Genomic DNA, 21,638 nt, shown 5'->3' with positions numbered 1-21,638 from the left:
AGGGAGAAGAGTACTGCAATCTAAACAGCACTTACACAGAGAGCATTTTCAAACCACATGGTTGAAGCTAAGGTCTTAGTATTAGGACTATTTGAATTACAAGATAGCCATTTCCACAACGCTGGATGGACAATGCAGAAAACTGGCTGATAAATGAACAGGTGCCGCCTCTTACCTTCCACACGAGCCTCCAGGAACTTGTCCAACTCGGCCTCTCTCTTGACAGCCTCCTCTGATACCTTCGGTGCATTGGGGAAACATACTAGAACAACACTCATGTTGTCACGGCTTCCCTGGTTAGGGGGGAAAAAAGAGAGATGGTAGGTTAAAAAAAAAGGCAGTGCACTGGACAAAAATCCAACCTGTCAAGCAAGTGTTTATAACACCACAAGCTTCTATTGTAAACCACTATAAATCTAGACCGCTTCCAATTTTGCCAATATTTATTTCAGATGGAACTTTGTGACAACTATTCATACTTAGACACTAAGCAGACCATCGAAGAGAAACATCTTCCAAGAGGAAGGGGGGGGAATAAAGCTTAGTTTCCAATGTATATATGAGCCATACATCATGAAAAAGCATGAAGAAGGTTACAGACTAATACGGAAAGCCCTGACATCAACTTGAGCAAATCCATGCCAGATCCAGAGCCGTGACCTCATTCACTAGGTCCCTGGCTCTGTGTGATCATCTGGAGAGCTGGTGTCAACACAGGCAGAGGGCTCATGTGTTTTTCAAAAAGGGTATTGGAGGGGTTTTGGATTCATGAATGCCAAAACAAACCAAAAAAACAAACCAAAAAAAAAAACACAATGAAACACTTAAATGCACCGTGGAAAAGGGGAGTGGGGATTGTTTTTACAGAATCATGAGTTACACACAGCTGGTCTGTCTAATGAGACTATAGTGATTATGTAAAGACTCAATTATTCAACTTCATAAAGCTGTACAACTAACAGAACAAATAGACTAAGAGGGTACACCATTAGGATAAAAACAAGGGGGGGGGGACACGCACAAAAATATCATTATTTACTCAATTTTACACAGCAAACAGCACAAACTGTGATATCCAATTTGTAAACAAATTACTGACTATCAACCATTTTTTTTTAACAAGTCAATCAAAAAGATTCAAGCAACAGCCTCAAACTTGCTTGCAAGTTAGCAGTTTGAAGTACAGCGCAAGCCATGAGTCAGACAAAAAGATTCACTAAACGGACCTGTACTTGATTGAAAGTTAGTCAGCGCATCATTCAGAGTCACAACTGACTCATTCAAAACATTTTGTTGTAAAAAATGTAGTATTAATTAATAATGCACACCTAGCCATTGATTATCCCGCTTATACCATGATCACACTGTTGCCAGCAGTGACAAGTTAAAGCTTTTAATGAGGTATGCAGCGCAAAATTTGACTGGAAGAGTAAAAATTATGATATTTTTGTCAGTTATAGCTCATTAAAGCTAGCATTCTGCATGCTTTAAATAAGACAAGCGATAAAGTAAGATTACAGTTAGCAGCATTAGCTATTTTTCCATCCACCTATTTTTATGCGCATTTTGGGTTATCACATTTTAAAAAAGAAAAAAAAAAAAAACCTGGATGGAAATGCCAAAATGTGCATAAAAACATATGCGCTCAATTGAGTCGGATGAACTTTTTACTCAATAAGAAAAAATGCGCATAAACTACAATGGAAAGACGTTTGCTGAATAAAATCAGCCTCCAAAAGGAAGATATGAAATTATTATATACAGTGTATAAAAGTATTCAGACAGATTATGGTATAAAATGAAATATTTTATAAAAAAAAAATATTATACAATATAATGTATTGTAAGTTGAAACGAAACATGATGTTATGTTCTTCTAAAACAGTCATTTTTTTTGACACTAATCACTTGAGACCGAAGTGCTTATAAACAATCTTCTTTATCTATAGTTTAACAAATAAAACAAGTCATTTGGCTGCTAAAAGTTTAAGGTAAGTAAATGTTAATGAGGGCGAGTAAACAAATTAAAAATTTTGTATAAATTATACTTTTAAGACATCTGTTGAGATCTCCTCACCTTATGTAAACAGGTGTCCACCACAGAGTTGCAGACCTTCTCCAAATCATCCCACACCTCGAGCCGAGAACGCACAAAATCACACAGCTCCTCATTGCTCATCACGTCCCAGATGCCATCGCAGGCGAGCACCACAAATTCATCCTCTTCTGAAACGCGTGGGATTTCAAACACCTCCGGTTCCGGAGATACCAGCTGCTCAGTGGGGCCCTTTCCATCCACACACTTGTAGTCATAGTCCCCCAGTGCGCGTGACACAGCCAGAGAACCATTCACCCTTTGGATCATCACAGAACCTCCTGCGTTCTGAATGCGCTCTTTTTCACGTGGGTTACACGGCTTGTGGTCTTGCGTGGAGAACCGGACCTGACTGGCACGACTTAGCACGGCACGGGAGTCTCCACAGTTGATGAAATAGAGGTGCTCGGGGGACACCAGCACACCGACCGCCGTGGAGCCGCTACGGTCCATGCCATTACGTAGATCCGAGAAGTTGCGCATGTACTCGTCGATCTTCAGGAAACCGGAACGAATGCCGCTTTTAACACCCTCCACAGAGTCGGGGCCTGAACGGAAGTCCTCGCTGCTGGTTATGATGTGCTCAAGCAGGTGTTTGGAGCAATAGTTGGCCACACGGGAGCCAGCGTGACCGTCGTACACCGCAAAGAAGGACCAGTCGTCCAGGCCATGCGGCAGACCCACTACGGCCGTGTGTGCGTCCTCCATCTCTACCCGCCAGCCCTGCATGCTGCTAAGGCCAAAGTGCAGACCGTTGCCCGCCCCATGAGCATTGTGTTTCTCTGTCTTCGGTTTGTCCAAGAAGGCCCCCATGGCTCAGGACACCGTCTGAAAGAGAAAAGGTGATGCAAAGTTGCTTTACATGACAATAAGCAATGTATGATTGCTTAAGTATTACAACAACGTGCATTTTGAGAGGTTAAAGGCACGGTTTACCCAAAAATGAAAATTGTCATCATTTACTTACCCCCATGTCGTTCAATTAAGACTTTGATTAATCGTCAATAAACAATTGAAGGGATAGTTCACCCAAAAATGAAAATTATCCCATGATTTACTCACCCTCAGGCCATACTAGGTGTATATGACCATCTTCCTTCACACAAACACAATCAGAGTTATATTAAAAAAATATCCTGGCTCTTCCAAGCTTTATAATGCTAGTGAATGGGGCTCAAGATTTTGAAGCCCAAAAAAGCACATCCATCCATCATAAAAGTAATCCAGACTGCTCCAGGGGTTTAACAAAGGCCTTCTGAAGTGAAGCAATGGGCGTTTAAGAAAAATATCCATATTTAAAACTTTATAAACTATAATAACTGGCTTCCAGCAACGGCAGTACGCAAGTTGAGTTCCGGCAGAAGACTGACCTCTGATCCGACGAGTAACACAGGATGTAGGAGTAGCGTAAGCTTAAGTGACAGTAGACACCTCTCACGGTTCAAAAATTCTCGTTTTAGACTTCCAATTCTTGAACAATGTTTTGTTTTCCTCTATCATCTGCGCTTCTGCGTTCGTCAATACATCATGCGTCGGGTCAGAGGTTACTCTTCCGCCGGAACAAGATTTGCGTACAGCCGTTGCCAGAAGACGGTTATTATCGTTTATAAAGTTTTAAATATGGATATTTTTATAACAAAAACCCACTGCTTCTCTTCAGAAGGCCTTTATTAACACCCTGGAGCCATAGGGATTACTTTTATGATTGATGGATGCACTTTTTTGGGCTTCAAAATCTCGAGTCCCATTCATTCACACCATTATAAAGCTTGGAAGAGCCAGGATTTTTTTTTTAAACATAACTCCAATTGTGTTCATCTAAACAAAGATACAGTGGTAATTTACACCTAGGATGGCTTGAGGGTATATCATGGGATAATTTGCATTTTTGGGTGAACTAACCCTTTAAGATATTTTAAATGAAACCTGAAACCTCTCAGTTTTCTTTAAAAATATCTTAATTTGTGTTTTAAAGATGACATAAGACAAGTAAATGATGATAGAATTTTCATTTTTGGGTGAACTAACCCTTTAACAATATCATGCTATGTTATACTACATGATTTACTGGCAATTTAATGCACAAACACAGGTTGGGCTTTTTTAGGACATCAGCCAAACAAACACTTGAGCACACCAGCAAAGCTGTAGCACTGACAACAGTGTTCTTTATTATTACAAAAAGCCATCAATCCTCTTTTGTTCAACAGTGCATGTACAAACGTATGAGGCTATGAAGGCTATGAAAGTGACAACTGCCTACTGAGTTACTGACAGATCTTGATGTGATCTAAAGGCTACTGTAACGGCAGATACGAAGATAATAACAGACAAACTGCCAAAAACTCATCAAAAGCAACTAGATATTTCAAACAAGCCTCAGCAATTATGTCCATCAAGACTGATTAAATACAATGAGCACACAAGTATTAGAGAACTACATCAGTCATAATTTACTGTGTAGGCAGCAAAATAAATAAAATTAAATTTAACAAGTGTAAATGAGAAATTCTTTGCAAAAGTGGAACACATTGACTTGTCACTGGTTATCTTGACTCATATCGTCATAACCCACCATGAAAGGCACTAGGAAACACCTATTTTTTCTATTCAATGTAAAATTGGTGGATGTGGAGTAGGTGTGTTCAAATGGAGAAAAGTTAGGGTCAGAAAGAATTTTCTCAAAAGTCTTCTGCTCACCAATGCTGCATTTGTGTTAAAATTACACTAAAAACAGTATTATTGTGAAAAAAACCAACAAATTTAAAGGGTTAGTTCACCCAAAAATGAAAATTCTGTCATTAATTACTCACCCTCATGTCATTCCACACCCGTAAGACCTTCCTTCATCTTTGGAACACAAATTAAGATGTTTTTATGAAAACCGAGGGGTATATGACTTGTCCACAGACTTGTCCATTGACAACAATATAACCACTTTCAAGGTCCAGAAAGGTACTAAAGACATCATGCTGCTCAGCATGCTTTGGCCAGTGCTGTTGGCCAAAGCATATTGCTTCATAAAATTAAGGCTGAACCACTGTAGCCACGTCGACCGTTTTAATAATGTCTTTAGTACCTTTCTGGACCTTGAAAGTGTTGGTTAAATTGCTGTCTATGGACAAGTCAGATACCTCTCAGATTACTTCAAAAATATCTTAATTTGTGTTCCAAAGATGAACAAAGGGATTACGGCTGTGGAACAACATGAGGGTGAGTAATTAATGACAGAATTTTCCTATGATGGCAAAGCTGAATGTTCAGAAGACATTACTCCAATCTCCAATCCAATGTTGCACGAACTTAAGTTCCAAATCCTTTAAATAGTAGTGGTTCTGCATATCTGTTAGTGTAAACAATATTGGTCAATCTTCATTCTCAAACAACAAGTTGTGAACATGACCATAGGATTTCAGTGAAGGGGCTGCTCAGAGAAATAGCATGAATGAAAGTTTCCTGTCAAAAGCTGGATCCAACTCCTCATAGTATTATAAGAGAAGCAGCGCCTAAATGAAAGCATAAGGATGTCAAAAAAAAGGCTTCTGGACACATAAGCTACACAGATAGATGGGGTGTGTCCGGACTGTAACTCAAGCTCCTGCATCACATTTCATCTCGAGTGTCATCTCTACCATGAACCACGCTTGGAAAAAAAAAAGAAACAAAATGGCTTTGGCTATCTTTACCTCATCCTCAGGACAAGCACACGCACAGACATCAAACGAATGTGTGTATCGCACAACCGCTGCATGCACTCAAAACGCTCTTTAAAAGGAGGTTAGCAGAACTTACAAAGCCAGAGGAAAAATGTATTATTGATTACTACCAAGACAGAAGGCATAAGTCTGATTGCCCATCTGAATGCAGGATTAGAAAGTGTGGAGCAGCTTTAAGCCGCTTTGGGCAAACCTCAACCATAAGACCATTACATGACTCCAGGAATAGCCACTGAAATGTATTACAAGCCCAAATAAGCCATTAGACAAATGGAATGGAAGCCGCCTCGTAAGCTATGCGATCACAGCTTGGGACCTTGACCTAGCAAACCCAAAAAAAAACCAGTAGGCTACTAACTAGCAGTAAGTCAAGGTTTGCCAATAGATACAGGCAGGGTCATGGGATAGGTCAAATTACGGTTTCTCTCATTCTCTTGAAGCGTCCCTCTTCGCAGGTCTGTTTATCTATTGGGAGAATGAGAACTGGCAGTGGTCAGCAGGGCCGGGATCCAGTGAAAGTTCCAGCATTCAGAGGATCGTCCAAACCCGAGCATGTGGCCCAATCAGGGACTAAACTAGACTTACCCAGAGGGGTGGTGCCCACAGACAGCTTTTTGCTCACTACTCCACACACGACAGGCATGGAAGGCATGTAACCAAAAAAGGTGGTTGGGAGCTAGAGTGTGTGTGTGTGGTTGGATGAGGGCACAGGTTGTTGTGCAGTGTCATGGCTCGGCTGGCCAGGCTGTCTGTTTGGCCAGTCCTCCCCCTCTGAGCATGGCTCTATTTATATCCCTTCAAACCCAGATTGGGTTACTTGCTTCTGAAAGCGGGCAGGGTCGGAGTGCTGCATCCTTATGGCTGTCATTCATGCGGGGCAGCGGGGCTTCTTCCAACATTCATGTTCAGACGTCCTTGTCAGATCCTCTTCTTTCCAAGGCCTTGAGGCTGGGATGATCTCTGTCAGCAGTAAATGGGCTGATCCATCATGCAGCGTTCGCTTTGATCAAACCCTGCCATTAGCATGGCAGATACAATCGAGAGGAAGCTTTGTTAATGCTTGGGCTTCAAAAAAACAGCACAAGACCAGGTGCATTAAATGCACAAACATATCAGATCAAACGTTAATAAACAGGCACAACAGCAGGAAATGAGGGGGGTTTGGAAAGGTGGCTTGATGTGGACCTGAGGAAGAGATGGTTGAAACTGGACAGTTTACCTTTATCTTCTCAACACACACTAGAGGCAAGATTAAACATGTATGTCTGGTACAACTAAATGAAAGAAATTATTTTCAATTGAAATAGAATTTATTGCAAATGTTATGTATAAACACGGATGTATTAATCCTGGCTGGAAGTGCTATAGATTAATTACTGGTTTTATTTAAGATTTATTTATATAATTTCCCAATGAACAATGAAGCAAGTTAAGTGTACTTAAAAGTGCAGTAAGCAATTTCTGAGAATCATTGTTGAACATTGCTGATATTTGAAATCAACCCAAACAAACACACCCCTCCCTTCATTGCTCTGCCCCCAAAAAGAACAAACACATGCGATGTAAGAGCGGATGTCTCTTTATCTTAGAAGGAAAGCAAAATAAAGCTTTGCAAAAAATAAAGCGAAGATGACGAATGAATGCTGAGGCAGAAAAATAAATGAACTTACGATACACAAGCATATACAAGCAAGAGTTTGTTGTTAGTCGCCAGCAGCACACACTCAAAACCAACATTACTCAAGTATAAAGCACCAAGATTAGAATCAAAGAAGCTGTCTACATAATGCCACATCTACACTGCCAGCGCACTCGTTCATAATACAAAAACAAGATTGATAAGACAGAAGCAGTAAAATGTGTCTAATGCTATGAGAGGGTGAAGAATACTTAAAACAGCCTGTATCATCATTACCTGGGAGCTCACCTGTTACATTACTGTTACATACAATCAGTGATACTGCTATACTATTTTGAAATCTTTAGTTTTTGTGTAGGCTTTTTTCCCAACGAAAAGAACTCCATAGCACCATCCAGCATCCAAGTTTTATGCTGTTAATGGCAAATTTATGCATTTTCCTATAACAATATAAATATGATTCAGCACAATCACATAATAACATTTCATAACTGAATACTGTCACCTTCGACTTGTTCATTAAGGTGTTAGTAAGGTTGTTCTTTGTAAAACTGCTTAAAGGGGTCATTGGTTATGATTTCACTTTTTTTAACTTTAGTTAGTGTATAATGTTGCTGTGAGTATAAACAACATCTGTATGTTATGGAGTTATGACGCTCAAAGTTCAATGCAAAGGGAGATTTTTTTTTACAAAAATCCATTTTTAAGGACTACAACAAACAGCTGGTAAGGACAACAACGGGCTTCTTCCCAGGTTGGTGACATCACTAACCCTAAAATTTACATAAACCCTGCCCCCAGGAACATGCAACAAAGGGGACAAGGCCATGTTGGGCTGCTTTAGAGAAGAGGAAGAGTTGTTGTAGTAGAGTGTTGTTACCATGCCGTCATTTTACGCCGGACTGCTTCACAAACGAGGGTCAGTTCAACACTGGATTTACATGACTGCACATGCTAGTCGATAAGCTGAATCAACTCCACAGCAACTACATAAATGTATCCACTAACCATTCAGAAACATCCAGATGCATTCTAAAAATGAAACTTCTTCCTGAGTCTCTCCATCAGTGTCCGACTCTGGTTTGAACAATGTAAGGCTGAACACAGTTACTAACAATCATCGTTTTGGCTGTGTGAGATTCTCCAGCTTTGTTGTTGTTGAGCAACCGAAGCACGAGCTGTTAAAGCTCTGCCCTCTTCTAGAAAGAGGGCCGGGAGCAGCAGCTCATTTGCATTTAAAGGGACACACACAAAAACGGCGTGTTTTTGCTCACACCCAAATAGGGAAAATTTTGACAAGCAATAATAAATGATCTATGGGGTATTTTGAGTTTAAACTTCAGACATATTCTGGGGACACCAGAGACTTCTATTACATCTTGTAAAAGGGGCATTATAGGTCCCCTTTAAAGGTCCCGTTTTTCGTGTTTTTTTTTTAAGCTTTGATTGTGTTTATAGTGTGCAATATAACATGTGTTCATGTTTCGCGTGTAAAAAAAAAACACAGTATTTTTCACATAATTTACTTATCTGTATACCGCTGTTTCCACTGTCATAAAAACGGGCTGATGACTTCCTTGTTCTATGAAGTCCCTCCTTCAGAAATACGTAACGAGTTCTGATTGTGCCAGCGGTTCCTGTGTTGTGATTCGACAGCAGCTTAGCGCACCTTGCCCGGAAAGTGCTGCACATAGTTTTACATGTGGATTATAATTTTCGGGAACCGAGTTAAACATAAATTGTAACCATTGATCTCCAAGTACAGCGTCCCTGGGAAGGCCAAACAAAAGTGATTGGACTGCAGGATGAAAATAACAGCGTTTCGACGACATGGCGACAAACACACTCTACAAACGCAACTCTTGCTCTTCTCCGTGGGAGCGCAACAAGACCACGCCCCCTTTTTTGTGTATTCCTGTGGGCGGAGGTTAGTCAAAAAACTGTTTTAGTGACGTCATTAAAGAAGGAAGTAGAGGGATGTAGTCCAAACTGGCCGTTCGATGTAGGCGACTTCTGTTAAATAAAATATCTCGCTTGGCATTGAACTTTGAGTTTTAAAATTTTACAGATTTTATTTATACTCTAACAACAACATTACACACTAACTAAAGTTTGAAACATGGGATCACGAAGAACGGGACCTTTAAAACAATATTTATTGTAAAAAACTGAATTCATGAAAACTGTATCATGAAAACATCGTATCGTGTGGCCTCTGGCGATTCCCACCCCTAGTTATCTGTGGTTATGTAGATTTCCTCATTTGATTATATTGATTCAATTCCAACAATTCAATAGAAAGATGTTTCTTGCCTTATTTTGTGACTCAGGTTTTTCAGTAAAGAATTCAAATTTCTTTTACCATGGCCCTAAAAAAACAGCTGCTAAAATGCGGTGCAGAAAACATGGTAGATTATGAAAATATTAATTAAAAAAAAAATTGACAAAGCCAAACTATGCAGTAGAGTGATAATTCTGTAGGCATCCGCAGGACAAGATGCACTATAAAAATACATTTTCACATAGCCACTGAAAATACAGTAAAACAGTCATGAGATTTTAAGAAGAGAGCTGAATTTAGGGCTGGGCGATATATCGCATACGATTTTCACGCGCATTTCTCAGTAAAGCCGGTTCCCTGATTGCCGCTAAATCGCCATACCTGCTTTCAGCGGCATTTAATAGACAGACGTAAATCACTGCAAGCACGCAATATCGCGTTCATTATCGCAGATGAATCGCCTTCGATAATGAACGCGATATTGCGTAGCTTGTCAGTGATCTATGGCTCTGTCTATTAAATGGCGCTCCATTTGAAAGCAGGTGATGGCGATTTAGCGGTAATCAGGGAACCGACTTTACTGACGAAATGTGCTTGAAAATAGCATGCGATATATCGCCCAGCCCTAGCTGAATTAATTTGAAAATATTTTACTTAGTCCTACTAAAGGTTCATAAAACTAATCTTTGTAATTACATGTTCTGTATAAGGCATGCAATTAAGGACAGGCTTTGCATAAACTAAATGCGTAATAACAATTCAAACAAATACCACAACAAAACCACACATATGCATTAAAGAAGGATGTTGAAAATAAATTAAGTGATATATTCTGATGCTAAGGGGGGTATTTTTTCTTAGCCTAATTAGACCAAGTGTACAAGTACACAGACATTTTAAAGGTCCTTTTAAAGGTCCAAATTGATGTCATAACCTCCTCCAACCCTCCAATCTTGTTGAGGCACAATTATGACTTCTCCCCCCCCCATTTTCTATACAAGACTCAATTCTAAAAATAAAGTAAACAATGTGGCGTCACCAAGCAACTCCAGTGTCATGCTCTAAACAGGGCTTAGCTTCATTCAGTGACCTAGCTGCAAGCTCTGCATCTTCTTGGGACATGAAATGACCCCCACACATTTCCGCTTTAGCTCTGCATGAAAACAGGCTTTGAGCTTAACCTCTGGTATAGAGTGAGCTACTGACAGGATTCTGACTAAACCACTTAGCTTTCTGTTTTGATATGATGAACAATAGTGACACAGTACCGAGGCGTGCACACACAGAAAGCTGCTTTCAGACAGCATGCAATCCCAAATTCAGTTTCTCTTTAGAACTCTTAACAGTTGTGATGCACCCATCATGATTCGTCAAGGCCAATTCAGGTTTTTTTTTTTTTTTTAAACAAGCAAATTGGCCGATTCCAATACCGGTTGCCTTATGATTTAATTTCATATTTGATATTATCAATGAAATCTGACAACAACCGTCAGTCCTAAGCGTGCGTTTAATACCATTGATGGTTTCTACAGAGCTTCTAACAGCAGCTGCAGTGACGCAATAACTTTACCAATTAGCAATTGGCTCATTTTTCAGATATTCAAGATATTGGAACAGGTTCAAGTTGGTCACATGGATTTGCCATGTTGACCAACAGAAAGCTGCTTGGTTTGAAAGTGATTTCGGTGTGAGCTGTGCTTTATACAATCGCTACACTATTGAACAGACAATGGACCTATTTTGCCTTCAAAATTTTGTTAATGTGACCGCAAATTTAAACTGGCTAGACTGACACACAACTAGACCAATAACCTTAAAATCAATCACTGAAAACATCCAATGCGGTCCTCTGTATTAGGGTTGGGCCGACAGACGATGCCATCATCCATCGCCAATGGCTGACAGACATCACAATGATGAGCTGGCATCGTGTAGTTCTATCTAAAGCCAAACATGCTTCATTCAAGACCTTTCCGCTTTGTGCGCGTTCTCCCTTTCTCCAGACGAGCACCACATTAATGGTGCGGATCCACTGGCATGGAGCAGAGCGAGCGTTTTTAATTCATTCCAATGGAAGCTGAGCTTAACGCTGAAATGCGAATGTGAAACTCAAGATGTTTCACTGTAGACAACGTCTGATGCCAATTTGGTAGACATCGCCCTCTGTATGAAGTGCTGTACAGTGGCTCCAGCTACTTTATGTTCCCTGTCCAACTAAAATAACATTTCATATTCAATTTTTGAAAGGTTTACAAACAGATTATGATGCATGATGTGCATTTATAGGCAGGTTATGTAGTAACAAAGTCAGTTACGTCATTGTTTGGTTATCAAGTCAGTGGAGACGTGGGGCAGTTCTGACAGAGGTTCACAGATAGCACACAAGAACCGTTACAAAGAGGCGTTTCTGTGGTTAGAGTGTAACAAAGGACCTATGGTTTCAGGGCCCTCCCTTAGCTAAAGGAAGATGTGTTGCATTACCAAGGCACCAAAACAAAAGAGCAACGAGGCCCTGTATGGAGAGCTATATCTGTCCAGCTAGCCTCAGCTGAGTAAACACAGAGTTTGGAGAATGACAACCTAACCCTCTTCTATCACTCACACCATATGTGGCCTCTGCTCTTCTGGAGGCAGGATGAAAGATGCGACGTCGGGTTCCTCTCCCCATGCACACATGTAAAGCGCAGAAGAGCTCTCACATCTACTGTACGAATTATCCGCCCCCTCACAGACGCACTGTAACTCCCACACCGCCCTATCACAGTTGGAACCGCAAACTCTCGCCATCTTTCCCCTCGAAACTGTTGTCACTGGCCAGTCACTTGTATCAAAACCGCACGGTGAAACCTGAAGCATAGGCTTGTACTGCAAAAAAACAGCCAAAATACATTGTATCAGCATAAGAGGGAAGTGGATTTTGGCAGGCTTACACAACCACCGAGGGTGTGAGTTGACAGTCTGCTCGCTAGAAGGTCTAAAAAGGTCTGTGCAAGGCGAAAAAGAGACAATCAAGGGTAAAAAAAAAAAAAGAAGGGAAAGTTCAAAATTAATGACAATTAACTACCTAAAACTCTTTCATACTAGGCACTGCACAACTGGAGACTCAGCAAAACCAGGTTTTATTTGAAATCTTTGAAAGACTCAAGAGACAAGCATCATCTTGTAGGAATCGCTGGTCTCCGCAGGAGCAGCAGTTGCGATCACAGCATGTGAACAAAAAGGTATATAGAGGTACAACAAACATGCAATACTGAGTCCTGCTGATGTTACAGCAAAGCAACACATATTTGAGTAGGAGCTGGAGACATTTGAGCTAAAGTTCAATGCAAACTGTGTACCTATGATTCAAAAAACATTACAAGTTGTGACTTTTTTGTCCCAAAATGACAATACTTAAAGCAAAAATTCACTTTTCTTTTGCAAATTGCATATTGACCACATGTGCTTTTCATTTTTATTGTTTTCACTGACCTCAGTACTGCTAGTTTCACGTAGAAAGATTTCCAACTATCAGCTCAAATTCACTCCAAGAAATTGGGCAGCAGCCAATCAAGATTGGTAGCGATGAGCTCTTGCCATTTTTGTATGCAATATGCAGACAATCTGTGGGCGTCACGCCTGAGGGTTTGACTACAGTAAGATCAGAAACAGATACCTAGCAGCACTGCTACAGATTAAACAATGCAACATTTCTTTAAAATACAGCTTTCTTAGTCTTACTTCACTAAATGTCTTTGATATTAGCCACACAAAACAGTAAGTGAGCCAAAGCAACTTGGTGCAATGGTAGTGCAAACAAAAGCTCCATTTGGAATACAAACTGATTTTGCGACATGAACAAACATTGCTGATAAGTCCTCAAAAGTTGTTAAAGTTCAAAACACGGCATCCTCAAATTCCCTCAAAATTCTGCACCTTGCGAATCTTTCAGACACACTCGCAGCAGATGCTCGTTTCCTTCTCGCCACAATGGTGGTGCTCAGGCACGCAAAGGAGAAGTTCCTATGTGAACCTATGGTTTGGTGGGGAAGAAAAAGACAACATGAACAGAGAAATAGACAACTGTGCACTGTAAGAAAGAAGAAAGAGAAACTTTGTTTGCACGACATACAAGAAAGACCATTTAAGATCCTCATAAAGGAGTCATGAAGACGCCATCGCAAACGCATCCCAAAACCAGTGATGCTTACATTCTCTTATAAGCACTGCAATAATCTGCTACTTGCTCTAAATTTTGACAAAAGTGTAAAGGCAATATTTCATCATAATATTCATAATTTCAAACACTGTCAAAGAATTAAAAAAAAAATTCAAGGAAAGTTCATAATGGTTTAGAATCTTGGCAAACAAACAGGTTACTATTGACTTCTATTGTACAGGTGGAAAAAAAAAAAAACAGACATTTCTCAAAATATATTATATTCCACAGAAAAAAAGAAAGTCGTTCAGATTTGGAAAGACATGAGGGTGAGCAAATAAATAATGATGAGTAATATCCAGTTTTGGGTGAACTATCCTATAACTTAAAGGTGTATAGATTTACTAAGAGAGGCCAAGCCAATGTAACTTCTGAATCGAGGTCTAATTAAAAAAGTCCATATAATTGGCATCAGCCAGTCAACCAAGCAAACCTGATGCTACCTGCAAAAATATCCACTTAATAAGTCTATACGAACTACTTAAGACAAAGCAGAACCATTTCATTCAATAAAAGTATCATCAACTTGGATAAACCCTGTAGTAGCATTGCTATGAATCAAATAATCTGCATAAGAAATGATTATTGATTTCAAACATGGTTAGGCTACTTAACATCCATTAGTGAATTTACCATCATTGCATATCAAAGGCAGGGTGCCTGAACCTGCTTTTTATAGCTATCTGAGCTATCGCTTTTACTGAACCACCCATAAAGCCAACTCAGAAATAATCCACAACCTACGGCTCTCAAAACACAGCTGGTGGATTCCATTAAGGTGTAAAGCAATGGACCAAGCCATCTGAAAACCAACCAGCAAACAAGGCTGAAGTTTTTACCTTGAAACTGTAACATAAGAATCCAGTGAAAAATACAATTACTTGTATCCAAGAACACAATCTGAAATTTTAAAAAGAAGTTATGACCAATTAATAGTCAAATTCAAAATTACAAATCTACACTACTGTCAATATTTGTAAACGATTCAGAAAGAAGACTCTTATGCTAATCAAGACTGCATTTATTTGATCAAAAATACAGTAAACAGTAATAATTGAGTTTAACAGTAATAGATGAATATATATGAGGCTAGGCCTAACTACAGCTCCTCTTTACGTCAGACGTTTAGCACAAACACAAGCGCACACGCCTCTCACACACCCACATACAGGGAAGTGGTGAGGAAAGAGTTAATCCTGAGTCATTCTGAACACCACCCTGCCAAACCCATATAACATACAAATACTCTCAAAGCATAGGAAACATCTTCTATGTATTCACACACAGTCGTGGTCCTCACGCACCACCTATTTGGGCCTCCTGACATTAATCCCCTGACATTAGCCTGTGAGCTGGAGAGCTGCTTCAGCGGTGACAGCACAATGACAGCAATAATAAGGCGATCCACACGACCTGATTGTGACCCATACGCATATTAAGATCATGCCAAGAAAATTAGGAGTGCTACATGTGACTATCATTCTGATGATGCATATTTAAAAAGCACTTTAAATGATGACCTCGGTTGGATTGAGACTAACATATGAAAGGTATATAGTAATTCTTAACTTTTTGCCACCACTTCTGTCTGCTGCCATGTAATGACACCAACCAATATGAATGCATGCACACATCAGCCACAGCGGTAGGGTTGTCAAGGTACTGGTACTTTGGTGCTAGGGCTGGGTATTGACATTTCATGATTCGATTTCGATCATCTTTTCGCGGTTGAAACGCTGATTGCTTCACGCTGCTGCTTCACTTGAACTGAGGCAGCAAAAGCGAACTGTCACGCCAAAACAGTATTCATTGTTTAAATTTAATAAAATTGACAGAATTTTAAATTGATACTTTGTTCATATCAATATTTTTTACCCAGCCCTATTTGGTACCAAGTCGATACTTAAACATAAAAAAAAGTAATGGCACCTGCCTTTCTGCAGTCCCGGTAGTACAGCGCACCGGGTTAATCCAGTACACGCTGATAGGTGCCTGCTTTCAACTCGTATTTGTGTGAGCACTCTGTGAAGAGCGTCAAAGGTTTCTATTTACAACATGCTTTTGCAGCCAATCACAGAAATGTTTTTGAGTGCATGAACGCAATGCGCTCAATTCATAAGGCTGTTTTACACTTCTGCATCGATTGTATGCCATATCAACGCGTCAATTCTATGCGGACTGTAAGCGCTGCGATTGGTCTGCTAGAACCCCTCCCTCAGGTCAATAAACTGGCGCGGAGCAAGAGCGAGTGTTTTCAACTTCCATAGGAATTTAAAAAACGCTGTTTCAGTGGACACGTGCCGTCAAACTGCAACAAAAGACGCTGCCTATGTGCCTCCATCACTGCTGAAGCTTCTCTGACAACGTACATGACAAGGTGCTGCTTCTTCAGCTTTTGCCTCGACACTCAACATGACCGCGAACACTGCCTTCTAGTGGTCTGCATGTTGCACGTCAACACGGACATCTACGCAGAAGTATAAATGATACGGCATAACCTATGGCGCAGAGGCTCCGGCATAGGTCTTACGCAGAAGTATAAATCTGCTTATAATTTTTCACGTGATGTCACACCCTTATAGGAACACCCACCTGCTGGGCAAAACAAGGCTTTTCTACATTGACCAAAATTGATTTTTACCAAGTTTGTACTGAGAACTAATATAATAAGGCAATGACATTAAGACCAAATTCAAAGCTTTCATATCAATGTTTTAGTACATTAAGGTACTTTGTTTTCACGTTGTGCGTTTTAGAATGTCCTGCTGTATTCAGTGACTGAAATGTTGCAGCAGGTGCTGTATATGGATCACAAGTTCCCAAAACTTGCATTTTGTTTACATATTTTTATTTCTTTGAAATGGAAAGGCCTGACTGAAAACTATGAATACACCAGAGTTTATTCAGTGTGAGCTCTGCACGTTCGCGAATAGTTCCGTTATAAACAAAATAAAAAGATGACGTAAATAAGATTTATTGAGCATTATAGGCCGATTTTTTTATTATTATTATAACCTGAGCTTTCACTCAGTGAACTTGCGCTGCGACCAAACTGAAGTAGTCTCAGCCTCAGACACCCACGGACTGTTGGCTGAATGTCTGATGCATATGGCACACTTAACTGGAAACACTTCAGGAGTTTCTAAGTCGTCATCTGGTTGGTTGAATTATACAGGATGTCCGGTAGACATGTGCGTCGCGTTCTTTACCGGTCCACCTGGAAACAAATGCCGTGACACTAAACCCCCTCGTGGAAGAAGAATGCCGTCGTGTTTACAAGCGCTTACCAGGATCAACTAAACGCTGGATTTTCAAAAGTATGTGAAGTTCGCGGCTCCATTGTTGCAGTAAACTTGCACAACATTCTTGAATGACTAATTTATTAGATGCACGCGGTGTGTTATTGCAGAGACATCACTTTACATTTTCACGCCCTTAAAACAAACTGTGATTGGTTGCGTTACATGTCAGTCAAACGTCCTCTGGGTCCTTGGCCAATGAAAGCTGCGATAGAGTCTAGACCTTCTACCATCAGTCTGAAGCTCTGGCTACATGAGACTAGAACTCAAGTAACATCAGCTTCATTGAATATAAAGAGAGCACTCTTTGCTCACTTTCTGTATATAACCCAATCATAATGTGAATAGTGTGTTATTTTTCATGCTGCTAAAAAGTTTCAGGAGTGACGACGCAGGATTGAAATCTGAAAAAATTGGTACCAAGAACCATGAAATTTGACTGGTATTGGGTACAGACTATTGAAATGTTGGTACCATGACAACCCACAGCAGTACATAGCAGTAACCTGAAAGTGATAACTGTGTCACCATTTAGGCCCCGTCCACACGAAGCCAGATCGTTCCCTATCCAATCTTTTTTTTTTTCCTCGTCTCAAGAAATATCTGCGTACACACAAAACCGCTGAAACCGGCTCAAAATGATGTAGTATACATGCCAGACCAGTATGTGGCGCTGTAATTCTGCCACAGAGATACACTTAAAACAGAGAATAAGACTTGGAGCATGCGCATAAACCTTGCGCGCTGTATACAAACTTTAGTAAAGCTTAGAAATAACTTTATTTTGGCTCAGTAGCTTCTGCAGCACGAACACAAGCATCTAGAGTCTGCTATTGTTGTTGTTGTTGTTGCCGTTTTGTGCGGATAGGCTGTATACACGAAAACGCAAAGGGCGTCATTTTCAGATTTATCCACTCTGGAACCCGGTTTCAAAAAATATCAGATTCACCTTCTGAAAACGCCGGATTCGTCTGGACGAAACGCCTATCAGACACAAAAATTTTGTGTATACACCTAAACGCGTCTCCGTGTGGACGGGGCCTTCCTCACCCTTTGTTTTTGTTTGTTGAACACAAAATATAATGTGACAAACTGTTCAAATCTTGTTTTGTGTTCCACAGTAGAAAAATCAATCACACCGTTTTGTAACAACAAAGGGAGTGTGAATGATGACAATTTTCGTTTTCACATCAACTACCCCATTAACAAACCCAGTAAGTGATAAAGGTTCCACAAGCGTGCACCCTCAGTGCCCTAGTATTTTCCCACAGAGCTTGCCATTCCATCTCCATCACAAGAGATCTGCATGGCAGACTCGTGCTTCCGTTCCTGCCAGTACTTCTGTGACTGTCACAGAACTGGACGGACTTAAAGGAAGCCACTGAGCAAAGAAAGGGGTCCCCTCATCTGCTTTTCTTACGCTGTCCTTCCGACTCATGCAGATCCATCCTGTAGCAATCAGCATCAGATGAACAACCGCAAACTCAGCACTCTCTCTGAACAGCAGGCTTGGTCAAAGTTTCACAGTGTTAAATCATGATAAAGAAAATACGTTAACTGCTGTCATCATGTCTACAGTCCACAGTTGTACTGATTGTGTTAACAAGTGATGACCAAAGCCCTTTATCTACAGTTATAATCAGACCTTTAATCTCTCTGCAGATGAGCTGTGTGTCAAAGTTTCAGTAACTCTAACATTATGGCCTTACTGTCACTTTTGATCAATTTAATGCATCCTTGCTGAATAAAAAGTTTTTTAAAAAAAATCTTACTGACCCCAAACCTTTGTACCTGAGAACACATTCTGAAACTTTAAAAGTTATGACCAATGCAGTTAAATTTAATCAAGCAAAAGATAACAAATCTAAGTTGTAACACGTGAGATGAAACGGCACTTGCGAAAGATAGCAAGAGGCCACTAAACTATACATTTTGAAGCATGTATGCACAATGCTTAGACCTGAGTGATGTTTCCTTTATTATTAAGATTTATGTACTATTATGCAATTATGCTCTGACAAATTTCTAATCAGAAAGTGCACTTGTATCAGAGAAACAAAGATGAATGCACATGCGCCACAAAACTGAGGTAATGGGAAAACAGAAGACAGTAACTTTTTGCCACCATTCAACATTAAGCCAGATATATAATGTAAAATTGTTGAACCAAATTTATTCTCTCCATCCATTCAAGCATTAGCTATTTCCTAATGTCAGTTAGGAGACATATTACCAACAACTTATCTGAGGGAGGAATCACATTACTACAGGAAAACTAGCTGTTTAAATAATTTAAGTTAATAATATAAATTAAGAGGCCTTGCAAGAGCTAAACTGCAAAGATTTCAGCATAAATCAGGCCATCCTTGCAAAGTAACCACGTTAAGCTTGAAACCAACGAAAATGTGAGCCAACACATTTTGTAGGTTTAAAGGACAAATGAAGCGTCAAGTTTGAGTGAGAAAAGCTTCAAACATATGAGAGAAAGAGAAGGAAAGCTGACAAGAGTCGAGGTGATTACATAATGCACTGAATTCTTCCTAACAGTGAGCACGAGCCGATAGGATTATTTCTGACGCGAGCTTGTTTGTCTGTCGCTGCTGCTGGACAAACAAAAGCAATAAAACTCGGAACCTACACACAATAACAACAACAGTGGTTCTTTGTTGTGTACAAACGGAAAGTGGGCGGTAATGTCAGTCTAATATCGTTATAGCTGCGCTTGTGTGTCAGCTCGCTCGTTACACAACAAGCCTCATACTTAGCAATGAAATCACGCGCAGGCTCGCGCTGGTTAGCTTAGCACGAGCTCTCGTCGAACAAACCCGAGGCCCACACGTCCCCATACTTACATTTCCAGATATACTGAGGATGTCAGCGTTCGTTTCCACTTCGGTCTCTTGGTTGCGGATATTTTCGGAGTCGGTATGCTTGTCGCTTCCTTTAAAAACAAACAATCAGGGTGACTTCACGTGAGAAACGATCATTCCGTTTACGGTGATTCTCTGCTTTGATAGCGTGAATTTTTGCGCATGTTTGACGCCAACGCAGATGTCCCTGAACAAATCTATCCACTTATTGACTAAATCTTTCTAAGTTTCGTATCAATATGGGATCATGGTGTGGGATAAATCATTACATAGATCCGAATAATCAGCTTCTGTAGGGAGGCCAAGATATCCTTTGGTTCAGAGTCTTGTGCGTCTTGATGGAGGGGAGGGATAGTTTCTTCAAGTGGCTCGATGATTGGCCAAAACTCCACAAGGCGTGTTTGCTAATTGGATTATTTTGCTGACAGCAAAGACTACAGATGGACAATCCCACAATTTGATTGGCTTTCGTCTTGTCATTTACCGTCGTGACGCTTGAACAGTAGTTTACATTACGCACAAAACGCATCGTTTAGTTTGTCATCGATAATGATATCTCGATATTATTAAATATTAAATATAATATTATTTAATATACACTACAGTTAAAAAGTTAGTTTTTTGTGTTTTTGAAAGAAGTCTATTATGTTCACCACGGCTGCATTTATTAAATAAAAAAAAAAACAGTATAAACAGTAATATTGTGAAATATTATTACAAATTAAAATAACTGTTTCCTATTTAATTTTAATTTAAAACGTAATTTATTCTTGTGATGGCAAAGCTGAATTTTCAGCAGTCTTCAGAGTCACATGATCCTTCAGAAATCATTCTAATACTGATTTGCTGCTCAAGAAATATTTATTCTTATTATCTTCCTGTTATATTATCTATTTTTATGCTTAATAATTTTGTGTAAACTGTTTTTTCGGTATGCCATGCATTAAATTGATCAAAAGTGAGAGTAAAGATTTCTTTTTTAATAAATGCTGCTCTTTTAAACTTTCTATTCATCAAAGAATACTGAAAAAAAGAATTGATAATAATAATAAAGGTTTCTTGAGCACCAAATCAGCATTTTAGAGTTATATCTGAAGGATCATGTGACTGATGATGCTGAAAATTCAGCTTTGTCATAACAGGAATAAATTACATTTAAAATATATTAAAATAGAAAACAGTTATTTTAAATTGTAATAATATTTCACAATATTGCTATTTTTTACTGTATTTTTTATTATTATTATTAAATAAATGCAGCCACGGTGAGCATAAGAGACTTTTTATTTGTTTTATTTTATTTTAACCCCAACACATATATCCATACCTTATTCTTTTTATTAGTAGTCATGGGCTTTTGATTGTTCATTTAAATGTTTTGTACCAGACCTCTTTCGCTTTTAATTGTTGATTGTAACATTCTTTACAAAGCCCTCTAAACAATGACTTCAATGCATCAAATGTATGGGTAAATTAAATTTAGCTAGGAGTAAATTATCATTAGAAAGTAGAGAACAATGGATGCATTGTCTTTCTTTTT

At 39.6% G+C, this 21,638-nt stretch overlaps 1 protein-coding gene across 5 annotated transcripts in view; it reads right to left on the bottom strand.

Moving 5' to 3' along the window:
• ppm1bb (protein phosphatase, Mg2+/Mn2+ dependent, 1Bb) overlaps positions 1-20,461 on the bottom strand; it is a 28,403-nt gene extending 7,942 nt beyond the window's left edge. For 3 of the 5 annotated variants that reach the window (XM_048169835.1, XM_048169833.1, XM_048169834.1), the window contains exons 1-3: positions 20,081-20,460; positions 2,078-2,923; positions 176-293 (exon numbers count right to left, since the gene is read on the bottom strand). In XM_048169835.1, the coding sequence (XP_048025792.1) occupies positions 176-293; positions 2,078-2,908 (949 nt within the window). In that variant the 5' untranslated portion in view covers positions 2,909-2,923; positions 20,081-20,460. Of the gene's footprint in view, positions 1-175; positions 294-2,077; positions 2,924-13,646; positions 13,744-20,080 lie in introns of all 5 variants that reach the window. The other 2 variants (XM_048169832.1, XM_048169831.1) reach the window with 2 other exon arrangements.
• Between the last annotated feature and the right edge of the window lie 1,177 nt (positions 20,462-21,638).

The sequence above is a fragment of the Megalobrama amblycephala genome, linkage group LG20, assembly GCF_018812025.1.
Source record: "Megalobrama amblycephala isolate DHTTF-2021 linkage group LG20, ASM1881202v1, whole genome shotgun sequence".
NCBI lineage: Eukaryota > Metazoa > Chordata > Actinopteri > Cypriniformes > Xenocyprididae > Megalobrama > Megalobrama amblycephala.
Note: the sequence above shows the minus strand (reverse complement) of the source record. Positions and strands in the feature narration are given on the sequence as shown.